This window comes from Canis aureus, chromosome 32 (assembly GCF_053574225.1).
Source record: "Canis aureus isolate CA01 chromosome 32, VMU_Caureus_v.1.0, whole genome shotgun sequence".
Lineage (NCBI taxonomy): Eukaryota > Metazoa > Chordata > Mammalia > Carnivora > Canidae > Canis > Canis aureus.
This window is the reverse complement of record NC_135642.1, coordinates 40,675,739-40,687,735: the sequence shown is the minus strand read 5'-3', so window position 1 is coordinate 40,687,735 and position 11,997 is coordinate 40,675,739. Positions and strand designations below refer to the sequence as shown.

The 11,997-nt window shown below is 42.3% G+C and overlaps 1 protein-coding gene across 3 annotated transcripts; it reads right to left on the bottom strand.

Annotated features, from left to right (window-relative positions):
* Nucleotides 1-1,592: 1,592 nt before the first annotated feature.
* On the bottom strand, nt 1,593-11,434 carry TMEM202 (transmembrane protein 202). 3 transcript variants are annotated; one of them, XM_077881782.1, is made up of 5 exons: nt 11,012-11,434; nt 10,233-10,488; nt 2,868-3,017; nt 2,400-2,531; nt 1,593-1,932 (listed from the first exon to the last, which is right to left on the bottom strand). In XM_077881782.1, the coding sequence occupies exons 1-5, from the start codon at nt 11,417-11,419 to the stop codon at nt 1,733-1,735; spliced, it is 1,146 nt and encodes a 381-aa protein (XP_077737908.1). In that variant the 5' UTR covers nt 11,420-11,434; the 3' UTR covers nt 1,593-1,732. The 3 variants fall into 3 exon arrangements, with proteins under 3 accessions (XP_077737908.1, XP_077737909.1, XP_077737910.1); XM_077881783.1 differs by lacking the exon at nt 11,012-11,434 and adding an exon at nt 10,703-10,861; XM_077881784.1 differs by lacking the exons at nt 2,400-2,531; nt 2,868-3,017.
* Between the last annotated feature and the right edge of the window lie 563 nt (nt 11,435-11,997).

Sequence of the window (11,997 nt, the reverse complement as noted above, 5' to 3'; positions counted from 1 at the left end):
CAAAAGCTCAGAAATAGCCTGAGGAGCCTCTGAAATAAAGCCCCTTGAAGTAAGGAAGCATCAGTCATTTTGCTATAACTAAGATCCCCTGGTAGAAAGAGGAGCCAACATGAAGAGTTTTCTAAGGTAGGGTCAAAGTGAAGTGCATATATATGTGTGTGTTTGTATGTGTGTCCCCATGGATGGGTGCACACATGCATGTGCTGCTAAAGTCCTATCCTTAGGAATAAAAACTAAAATATTGATCTAATAGGCTTTCAGTTACCACCTGGAAATGTTTGGGACTTCCTAATTAGGGAGCAGGATTATAAAAACTACATAAATTGTAAGAATCACTCAAATGCCTCTTAAAAAAACAAAAACAAAAACAAAAAACTACATAATTACTCCATGTTTGCGATGTTTTCCACAAAGGTTACCAGTAGATCTCTAAATTAAATACAAAGTACCAAAAAGCTTATCTTTAAGAGCAACAAGGGCGGAAGCTGGGCACTTTAGTCCATTCCATTGCTAGGTTTGCGGAGGAGAAGTATGGACCTCAACCAATAGAATAGTGGTGGTAGCTTTTACAAGGAATAAAGGACAAAAAGAATGTCAGGCATTTTCTGCATGGAATCTGGTTTGGGTTTTTTTTTTATTATTGATTTATGATAGTCACACAGAGAGAGAGGCAGAGACATAGGCAGAGGGAGAAGCAGGCTCCATGCACCAGGAGCCCTACATAGGATTCAATCCCGGGTCTCCAGGATCGCACCCTGGGCCAAAGGCAGGCGCCAAACCGCTGCACCACCCAGGGATCCCTCTGGTTTGGGTTTGAATGGGATCTTTAGCCATCAAAATACTTAGGTGATGGCCTGAAATCACCACCACCCCCACTGCCACACTTACTTAGTATTACAATGGTAGAAATAGAAAAATCTTTAAACTTGGTTCACATATATATTTAGGTTGAAGAAAGTCCTTTGGTCTCATTTGGCTCATGAAAATGAAATTGATGCCTAAGGAATCAAAAGAGTCAGAGGCCTATCAAGAATCTGATGGAGTCTGTGGCCCTCTTCACAGAAAAGTGCATACACAGATTTTGTGTAGAATTTCAGAGAGGCTGTTGGAGACCTGGTTAAGGTATTTCCCCACCTAGGGAGAAGCAGTGGGTTCACATAATAAGACTGTAAAGGTTTCAAATGACCAATCCTCATAGGAAATGGGACCTCACGGATGCCCCCAGGACACCCCACCCCCACTCCCGCACCTTTCAGCTGCTTTGGATGGTAGGTACTATCTCCACTAGTTGCTAGTAGTGATCTGAAATTCAGACACAACAATATTGGCCAAGTGCCTTCCACCTTGAGTGTGCCCAAGGCCACACATTAAAAGAAAATTTCAAGCAGAATTAGTTGATGTCTTTCTCCATGAATCACTCTGATCTGTAAGATCTCTGATGCCCAAAGAGATCTCTGATCCACACACTGCTTCTGTTGCTAGTTTCTTTCATTCATGACCCTAACCACTGATTTTTCCTTAGAAATTTTAAGTGAATTTTTATTATTTTCTTTATGACTATAATACATATTTTTGATCCAGTGCACACAAAAGGTATTTCAGCAGCTTTAATGCTTTCCCCCTCAGCAACATTGACATGATATTAGGACAGTTTCCTAGAATCTGCACCATCATTTCCAACTCAGACTCTCCTCCATTTTAAGACAAGCGCAGTTGGGTTTTCCTATTATCATCACAGTTCCATTCTTGAGTCTGTTTTCACTTCCTCAGTTGGAGATTCCTTTTCAGGGCTTAACTTTCCACCATCTTCATCAGGTAATACTGTAGTCACTGGACCAACCCCCAGTCTTGACTTCTCTATGGGAATTGCACTGACATTTCGATCAAGGGAAAGAAAGCTGAAAGTCATATAGTTGAGGAAGGAGATGATCCCTAGAGGAGAAGAATTTGAGGTCAGTTTCAGTAGACAGTCTTTGGACTTTTAAATTTTTTACTCATGCTTTCTTCAGTTCTAAAGGCCTCTTTTCAGTGAAGCCAACCCTCCACTCTCCCAGCAGTTGCTTTACCCTCCAATGCTTCCATTTCATTATAGTATTTCTCACATGGTGAGGACAAAGCTTGAACCTCCTGGATTCAAATGATATTTCTGTGACTTTCTATGTGGTTTTAGACAAGTCTCTCAACCTATGCACACCTCAGTTAATGGTACAATAGATTGCTAAATACAAGCTTCAAGACTCCAAAATCCATGCTTTCTTCACCATACCATGCTACTTCTCCATATATGAATGTTCTTAAATAGGAACAGTTAGTGCCTCTATTTCTCCTAGACTCTATCTCCCTTTCAAGAAGTGACTTCCTCTTCCATCTTTTTAGCATAATGCAGGGGACTGACTCACCAGAAAACATGTATAAGAAGTCACTCCACCAATTAATATGATAGGTCCAGAGGAGATCTGGCTCCAAGGCATCCTTAGCATGCCAGTAAACCTGTGCCAGAAATAGGACGAGGCAGAGGAGCAAGGAGATGGCTAGGACCAGAAGAAAAGATGTTACAGCCCATCAGTATCTTCCCTCTGCCTTGACCATCATCCCCAACTCTTCTTCTGCTTCCAGATGCCATATGTATGGCAGGATTAAAATTTAGGGATTGACCAAGACGGGAAAGAGAAAGTGGCCTCTACATCTCCCCTGGGCTAAATGAGCTGAAGTGTATTTTATACGGTAAGGTAGGGCAGGCAGCTAGCCACCTGATGTGATAGTGAAAAAGAGGAAAGGAACAAGAAAAAGAGGATGAAAGCCCCATGGACAACTTGGTTCCCTTGACAATTTCACCCTGGTAGTACCCTGCCAATCCAGGTCTGTACCTGAGATGAAGCTGAGTATGGATACCTTCAGATCCAAGTTGGTGGTTATGCTTCCTCTTCTAGACAGGCAAGAACTGATGAGCCAGACAAGGGCAACAAGTGTGGCAAAGACAGAGATGAGGAAGAAAGCCCTGGAAAACTGAAGGTAATCTGCCAAGGAGAATGAGAAAGGGAAGGCTTGGTTAGTCCAGCGGGGGACCTCTCTTAAGAAAACCAAACAGAGTCTTAGAGAAGGGCATGAGGACTAAGGAGGATGAAGCAGAGCTTGACATGTGGCATCCAGGGCACATATAAATATCTTATTTCCCAGATTTTCATTGATAGTTGGAATTTATTTACTGTGAAGGCAAAGCCTTCATTGTAAAACTGAAGAGAATATACAGATAGTTTTGGATGCATTAACACATTTAACTCAGTTGTAAACTAGCTTATAAGACTTTAACATCACAACACAGATTAAAACATTTCCTTGTTCCTAATTCTAATTCTAAAAGTAATACATGTTCAATATAAGCATTGGAAAAGCAAGAAAAGTACCAAGAAGCAGGGGGAAAAAATCATCCACAATTCCCCTACCCAGAGGCAGCTACTGTTAGCCTTTTATATTATTTCTTTCCAGTATTTTTCTATCCTCTGTACATAGCGAATATGATACTGAGTATCAAGTGAATTTTTTCTTAAGATTGTATGATGAGGGCACTTGGCTTGTTCAGTGGTTGAGCAACTGCCTTCAGTTCAGGGCATGATCCCGGAGTCCTGGGATTGAGTCCCACACTGGGCTCCCTTCAGGGAGCCTACTTCTGCCTCTGCCTGTGTCTTTGCCTCTCTGTGTGTCTCTCATGAATAAATAATAAAGTCTTAAAAAAGAAAAAGATTATATGATGAGATTTTTTCCCCAAATTACCTGTTGTAAATACAATTTTTAATGGCTACCAGTTTACTATATTAACATATTTTGCTTAATGATTTAACCGTTGTTGGACTTGTAGTTTGTTTCTATTTGTTTTTTCTCTTTCAAATATATCTGGCGTGCATACGCTTTGCCAACCTGTGGCTACAAAATCAAGTCCCATCTACTTAAACTCCCATATTGTTATGATTTCAAGCCTGAGTTTACCGGATTGCAGGAATTTAATACCCTAAAAATATCTTCTATTTGTTTGTTTGTTTGTTTGTTTGTTTCCTGAAAGTCCCTCAAGGCTCTGCCTCACATTTGCTCAGGGAGATGTCTTTTAATGTTCTTTAGCTCTAAAGCCCTTACCCAAGTACCATAACACTGCTTCTTCCCTCATCTCCTGGCTCAAGATCTCTGCTCTCTGCAGATTGGATGTTGGTAAGAGAGAAGAGGCATGCTAAACATTACTTTTTGCTACCATCTACAAAACATATCCTTCCCTTGACTTCCACAGCAATTCTTTAACATATAAGCACCCCAATGTTCAGAGCAGCATTATCAACAATAGCCAAATTATGGCAACAGCCCATGTCCATCAGCTGATAAATGGATAAAGAAGATTATATATACATATATGTAAATATAAAATAGAGTGGAATATTACTCAGCCATAAAAAAACAATGAAATTTTGCCATCTGCAATTGCATGGATGGAGCTAGAGAGTACCATGTTAAGCAAAAAAGTCAGTCAGGAAAAGAGAAATACTATATGATTTCACTCATATGTGGAACTGAAGAGACAAACAAGCAAACAGAAAAAGAGAAAGAAAGAGGCAAACCAAGAAATGGACTCTTAACTCTATAGAACAAACTGATGGTTACTAGAGAGGAGGTAGGTGGGGGGATGGGTGAAATAGGTGATGGGAATTAAGGAGTGCAATTGTTGTAATGTATGGAAGTGCTGAATCACTATATTGTACACCTGAAACTAATATAACACTGCATGTTAACTAACTGGAATTTAAATTAAAACCTTAAAAAAAATAAAGAAGAATACACAACTGCAAGTAAATATAGCTCTTCTGAGATGCCACAGATCCTGCAATCTCTTCAATACCATTTGCTTCGACGTGGATGGAACTGGAGAGTATTATGCTGAGTGAAGTAAGTCAATCGGAGAAGGACAAACATTATATGGTCTCATTCATTTGGGGGAATATAAAAAATAGTGAAAGGGAATAAAGGGGAAAGGAGAGAAAATGAGTGGGAAATATCAGAGAGGGAGACAGAACCTGAAATACTCCTAACTCTGGGAAACGAACAAGGGGTAGTGGAAGGGGAGGTGGGCAGGGGGTTGGGGTGACTGGATGATGGGCACTGAGGGGGGCACTTGACGGGATGAGCACTGGGTGATATGCTATATGTTGGCAAACTGAACTCCAATAAAAAATTTTTTTAAAAAATAGCCTTTAGAGGGTGCCTCCTAGTCCAGCTTTTTTCCTGTTTCAAGGTAGCAGGGGCCAACTCATCTCTACCACTGAAAATTCTCTAAGCACTTCCATGCCTGAGATTCCAGTTCAGCTTCCAAGTAACCCAGAGAGAAGAAATTATGTCAAAGCCTATCCCAGTTTAAAATCTGCCTCTTAAGTCTTATTTTGTTCTCTAGAACTGACCACTTTCTAACATCACCAATAATATTAAAGCCTCTGAAGAGAAACCACACGCCTACCCACAGAGGTGAGTTGTTCTGTGATCCAAACAAGTTAGCCACATTAAAACATGATAACCCAAGAGCAACGTATTTCTTGAAACCTTGGTCATTCAGAATTAGCAGGATGTGTAGCCAGTTAGAACCATCAGCTCTCACTGAGCTTCATGAAGCCCAGTGTGATAGGTATCGTTCATGGTATTTAGCCCACAATACCCCACAGGACCTAGCAGCCCTTGCCTATAGTCCTGGACCTTTGTTTGTAGTCCCTTGATTAGAGCTAATTAGAAGAGGGAAGATCTGACCCATGTTGGACCAATTTTATTCTTATGCTTGGAAATTTGGATTCAAGACTTATTGATGCTCTTTTGTTTGCTTGAACCAAGAAGATACAAAGCTAGACTGGGATATCACTTTTTGAGTACTTGCATACTAATAAATAGGAAAAACTGAGGAGAAGTGATGAAATAGAAACAAAAATGAACTATAAAGCAATTGTAGAGGGATCCCTGGGTGGCGCAGCGGTTTGGCGCCTGCCTTTGGCCCAGAGCGCGATCCTGGAGACCCGGGATCGAATCCCACATCGGGCTCCCGGTGCATGGAGCCTGCTTCTCCCTCTGCCTGTGTCTCTGCCTCTCTCTCTCTCTCTGTGTGTGTGACTATCATAAATAAATAAAAATTAAAATAAAAAAATAAAGCAATTGTAGAGTGGCAGGCTTGATTTTGACTGAGATCTCTCAAGGTACAACAAACTTCTTGCCTTTGGGAATCCATGAGATTCTTCTGAATCATTACAAATAGATTCACTCTTTAGTTTGTGCTAGTTCAAATGAAATAAAACACAAAAATGTACAAAGATATGGATATCCAAGTCCTATCTAAGATATGTTACAGTCCAGTCTTTCTTTCACCATGATGGGAAGATTTGCCTTCATGTTCTTACAATCTTCTCTGTCTTAGTGACTCATCTCCTGAAATTACACAAACAAGAGGACTCACAATCCAAAGGAACAACCAAAGGTTTGCAGCATAGGATAGTCTCACCTCCAAAGGAAGCAAGTCTGCTAGTCATAGTCATACACAATTTATTATCTGACCAAACTAAACACTTAGCCCCATAGTATAAAATGATGGCATTTGGTTAACGTCATAGTTTTTTTTTTCTAAATAATTGAACAAGACAAAACAAGCTTCCCAAAGCTGAGTTTGAGCCTCCATCTCCTGTAAGATCAAAGGCTATTTCACCTTTTAAATGTCAGTTTTTACAGCAGCTTACTTGTCAAAGTTTCAAAGATCCTAGGACCTACGTTAGGTCTTAGGCCTGACGAGGCTCTGCTTGTCAGTAAGAAGCTTTGGTCCAGGAAAAGAGAAGTGCCCTAGATACAAGGAACGCCCACATGGGTCACCTATATCCAAACATTTATGAAGATCTCCTTAGTAATATTTGGTGTGGCCTCCAGTTGGAGGAATAGCAAGGCAAACATCCCAGTTTACTGAAAGCCATGAAGCTAATGGCCTGGAAGAGAGAAGATATGACTCAATTTGGAGAGGAAGAAGTCCAAATCATTTGAAAAGTTTGGTAAGATCCTTAGTAGTGTTCTTGGGGTCATCCCAGTCAGTGATTCTATACCTCAGAGCACCATCAGGTGGGACATAAAAGCGACCGAGGCGGAAGGGATACTACCCTACCAGAAAGCAGTAATGATTCTCAGTGGATTGAACATTCACCACTTGGCAGTTTGTAATTGGTGGGCAGGATCTCGTTCTACTGTTATGAAAGTAAAACTTTGTCCTGGAAGTTTTGGACAGTGACGGGTAGGGCTAGAAGTCACCTTGCTCTTGTGAACAAATAAGCTTAGTTAACAATAGATATTCTTTTCTTTTACAGCTGTTGACACCCTGGAAGGAAGCAGTGGGTGAAGCCAAGTGACATGAGAAGAAAGAAGCATAGGAGAGGAGCCAGCCATAGGAAGAGCTAAGCACCTGATACTCAGGGGTCCCAAAGAGACTTGGGAGTGGGATTCCTCTCACTGTACCCCAGGTCCTTCAGCAAAAATCAAAGCCAGGATAGGAGGGCAGTGCTTCACAAGGATCTAGCTCCTTTGAATTATGAAGGAGCTAGACCAAGTGAGTTGAGGTGAGGTGTGGATATGGATTTAGAAGATGAAGAAGGTGCTGCTGAGGGATTAGCTCACTTATTTAGCCAAATCTAAACTTCCGTGCTGTTGCCACTGCACCTTCGTTCCAGCCACATAAGGCCGAGACAAACCTCTCCAGGCTCACGAAAGAGGCGGTGGTTTGGGAATGGAAAAGATCCTGGATGGAGACCTAGAACCCTAGAGAGGAGGCTGTGAAATCAGCCTAGGATTTAGGTTCCCTGGTAACCCAGTTAGAGTGCCAGAGTTAAGCATCCCTACGCAGCTTGGCTGTATTTCTCATGCAGTGGCTTCCACTGGAGGCTCCAGTGCTCCGACTAAAAGACCTACTTTTCTTCCCCACAGTCCTCCAGGCAGTTCAAGTTACTCTGTGCAGCCACACATTCCTTTACACCATGGTCTGATCTCACCCATGCTACAGGGGAGTTAACAGAAGGGGCTGTTCCACTCTTGAGACCTAGCAATAAAAGTGAAGGATGGGGTCTGCTACTCCCCACTCCTTCTCCATTCCGTTAGCAACAGCCACAGCAGAGAGGCTCTCAGTCATCTTGAATGAGGTGAAGGCAGAGGCCAAGCAGAGAGGCTCAATGGCCTAATGTGAGTCCAGGACAGAGAATCATGAGCGTACACATTCTTGAGTCCACCTGAGAGAGTCCCCATGAAACTCTCAGAAATGACAAGGGGTACCATGGGAAAGGGGACTAAATAGATAAAAAGTTTAAAGTTCTTGAATTTGGACAATAATAACATACTGTCACAGGTTGATGAGGTCTGGACATACTCATTACATTTGAGGAATTCATTTTTAGATCTGTACTGCAAACTACTTACTAGTCTTGGAATTAGGACTAGTTAACATTGGAAATAGGGTAGACACCTGACTTATAATTGAATACTTAGAGGACTCAGTTGACCTTCTCTAAATCATTAACAGTTGGCCTCTTAGGTGAATTCCAGGCCCCAAGAAATAAACTATTTGCTACTGTTAAGTGACAAAATTCCAAGATTCTGACTCACTAAATATTTAAATAATAATCCCAAGTCCTGAATTTTAGGTTGGAGACAATTACATAAATATGACTGCAGTTTAATTTTTATATCTGTATCTTTAATTCCATTTCCCTAGAAATGGAATTCGTGAGTGTAAATCTCTGGATACCCATAATCATATTGCTTTAGTTATACCCATTTACATGGTGCTCAGTGTATATGAGGGTGTCTGGCGTTGTGCATTATCATTTTAAAAACTCTGCTTATGTCATGTTTGAAAAATCTTGTCTCACTGTTCGTTTGGTTTGCCTTTCTTTAGTGACTGATTAAGGTTAAAATAGTTTTTTCTCACACTTATTAGACACTTTTAGTTTCTGTTCTGTGAACTATCAAGAATTTATAATAAATAAGGGTATTTGCCTTTTTTATTAATAAGTTTTTAAAAAAATATTAAGGCTGTTAGTCTTTTATTTTTCTTATTTGTTGCAAATATTTTCCCTAGTTTTTCTCTTAAGTTGAAGATGCAGTTGAATTGTCGGCCTGCCTGTGGTTTTAGTTTTTTCCCAAGATCTGTGTTAGGGTCCTGCCCCTTAATTCCATATGCCGTAGATGCTCCAGCTTAGGGTCGAGCCTCAGTGCAACCCCCAACCCCACTTCCAGCATCTGGGGCCCTTGCTTATCTGAGAAAAAGAAATAAATGCTTTATTACATGCATGCTTTCTTTCACAATACCTGTTTCTCCGTGTAAATGTATCTTTTGTGGATGATGGGGAAACTGTTCAGCGTAGTTATGTCTTTCCTCTAAGTCTTGGTCCTGATTGAAAAAAACTCATGCATATGGTATCTTCTAGCCCCAGAAACTTTTTTTTTTCAGAAACTTATTTGTAAATGCTTTGTATTGCATTTTCAAATTTACCTAAATTCACATAAAATTTGACGTTAAGAATTTACTCTAAGTAGCTGACATTTGTTATAACGTCTGTCTGACATGCATTTACATTCTCTTCAACTATTAGCCAAAGAATAAGTTGACCTTAAAAGTTAAATCTGGGGCAGCCCGGGTGGCTCAGCGGTTTAGCACCGCCTTTGGCCCAGGGCGTGATCCTGGAGACCCGAAATCGAGTCCCAAGTCGGGCTCCCTGCATGGAGCCTGCTTTTCCCTCTGCCTGTGTCTCTGCCTCTCTCTGTCTCTCTTTCTCATGAATAAATAAATAAAATCTTAAAAAAAATAAAATAAAGTTAAATCTGATAGAGGCTGAGACACTTTGCTTTGTTTCCCAGTTCTGATCAATTACTTCTATTTCTGCAAGCCACATTAGAATACTAATCACAATGCTTCACAGTGACAGCTTATAAAGGCCCAACCAGTTCTTCCCAGAAAGTAAAAAACTACTAATCTGGGAGATGAAACAACCAAGAAATGGTGGGGGTGGGGAGAAAAGGTACACTGAGAACACCAAAGAAAAGCATGGCTATATTCACAATTTGGCTGAGATCCATCACTCCTCATGGAGAGGTGAGGGCAAAGAGATCTTGGAGGAAGAAAGATGAAGAGCCTATATGGCAGAAAGCTCTGGAACTGTGGGGCCTGTGGTGTTTAGTTTGGTGGCACTCACAGGGTGACTTGGGTGTGTGGCTCCAGCACAGCTCATGGTTGCATGTGATCCAGAGTCCTGCGTAGAGCTCAAGGCCATTCTTGATCACCAGGAACTGCACCCAGTTCAGTGAGGACGTGCCGGTCAGCATTAGGAGACCAAAGCCACACAGGCTGACACAGAGCATTCGGATGTAGATGTGTATCTGATCCACATGCTGCTGCTGCCTCTGGGGTGGCATCGAGTCACTCGGATGTTGGTTGATGGGGAGAGTAGGCTACAAGGATGAGGGAAATATTGCCTGCCCAGAAAGACCCTTGATCCCCAGGGTCTCTTATTCATCTCTACCTTAAGCATCCCCGTGTGGGTTTGATCTGTGGATGTCTGTCCCTACCCAGGGTGATCTCTATCTCTAGGACACTGTCTAGGCCCACCTTTAAGTAAGTCCTCTTCCTCCCATCTGACCTAATTGTAATTAGGTACCTCCTTACCCTTTGGTAGTTCCGGTTCCCCTTAAGTTTGGGAACCTTAGGATTATAGAAGGTCAAGACTAATTGTTCCCTCTTCTCCATCTTGGCAGCCAGCTCCTTTCTAACTGCCACGGAATTTGTCTCAGCCCCTCTCACACGTGCTGGCAGGACCAAAAGGGGCCAGATCCCATGGCCCAGATTCCATTTCTGTTTCATATTTTGGGTTTAATCAGATCAGGAACAAATCATCACATTTAATCAGGTGGGATGCTCCCCCCCTCCCTTCTCTGACTCCTTTCAACTCTCTCATTTAAATAAATCCATAAACACCTTGTCAGCAGTTGCTGTGTCAGGCTTTGTGTTAGGTCCGGGGGTATAAAGATGAATGAAACACAGCTCTCTAACGGCAAATAAAAAAGCTAACCGGATATCTTCAGGACTCAATAGCTTGTGGTGAGAATTCAAGATTGCCAGTAGTCTGAATGGAATTCCCTCTCTTGCCCCAACGCCAGGTGGAAGGCTCCAGGTAAGTCTCCGCAGGCTGAGGAACCAATCTGCCAGCCACGGTTCGGCATGCAGCATCCGCCCTCTGCTTCCTTTCTTGCTCCATTTCCCTCTGCTCGTGAAGCCATCCCAGGCTGTTAGGCCCCTGGCCCTGCCAGTGCCCACAGGGCCCACTGCGAAGGTGCCAGGACCCCAGCGCAGGCGGCTGCCAGCCAGGGTGCTGAAAGCTACCATTCACGATAACGCAGCAGGGTCGGGTTCTGTGTGGAAGCGAGGAGAATGGCCTTTCCCTGGTTCCACAGCCAGCACAGCTTGTGCCCAGACCAGCTCCAAGTCTCCTTTTCAAACAACTCTCTCAGCGTTGGTCCTCACTCCTCCTCCCACAAGGGCTCAAAATTAGTCCAAGATGCTGAACAGATGCCATCCTGTTCCACATCACGGACATTTATTCCAATAAATGCCCAGCTGCGTTGCCAGCTCTTGTTTTCCATGAACAGATAAACTCTGATTCCTAAATTTGGGCTGAATCAGAATGCCCTATCACACTCCTCTCCTAGCCTACCCTCTCCTGGCCTGCCCCAACCTGTCGAAACCTATACTTTATGTCATCTGGTGGGAACAACCGGCAGTTAGTGAGTTTATGTCCCTGCCTTAGCGTGAAGTCTGCTTTCTCCAAAAGAGTTATTTGACTCTCGGTTTCCCAGTACTTAGCCTAGTGCCTGGAAAGAATAGTATTTAGTGTTAAGTGAATGAATGGGCAATATATTTTTTCTATAAAGGACAGAGGCTGGTACAGAGGATGGAACAGCTGA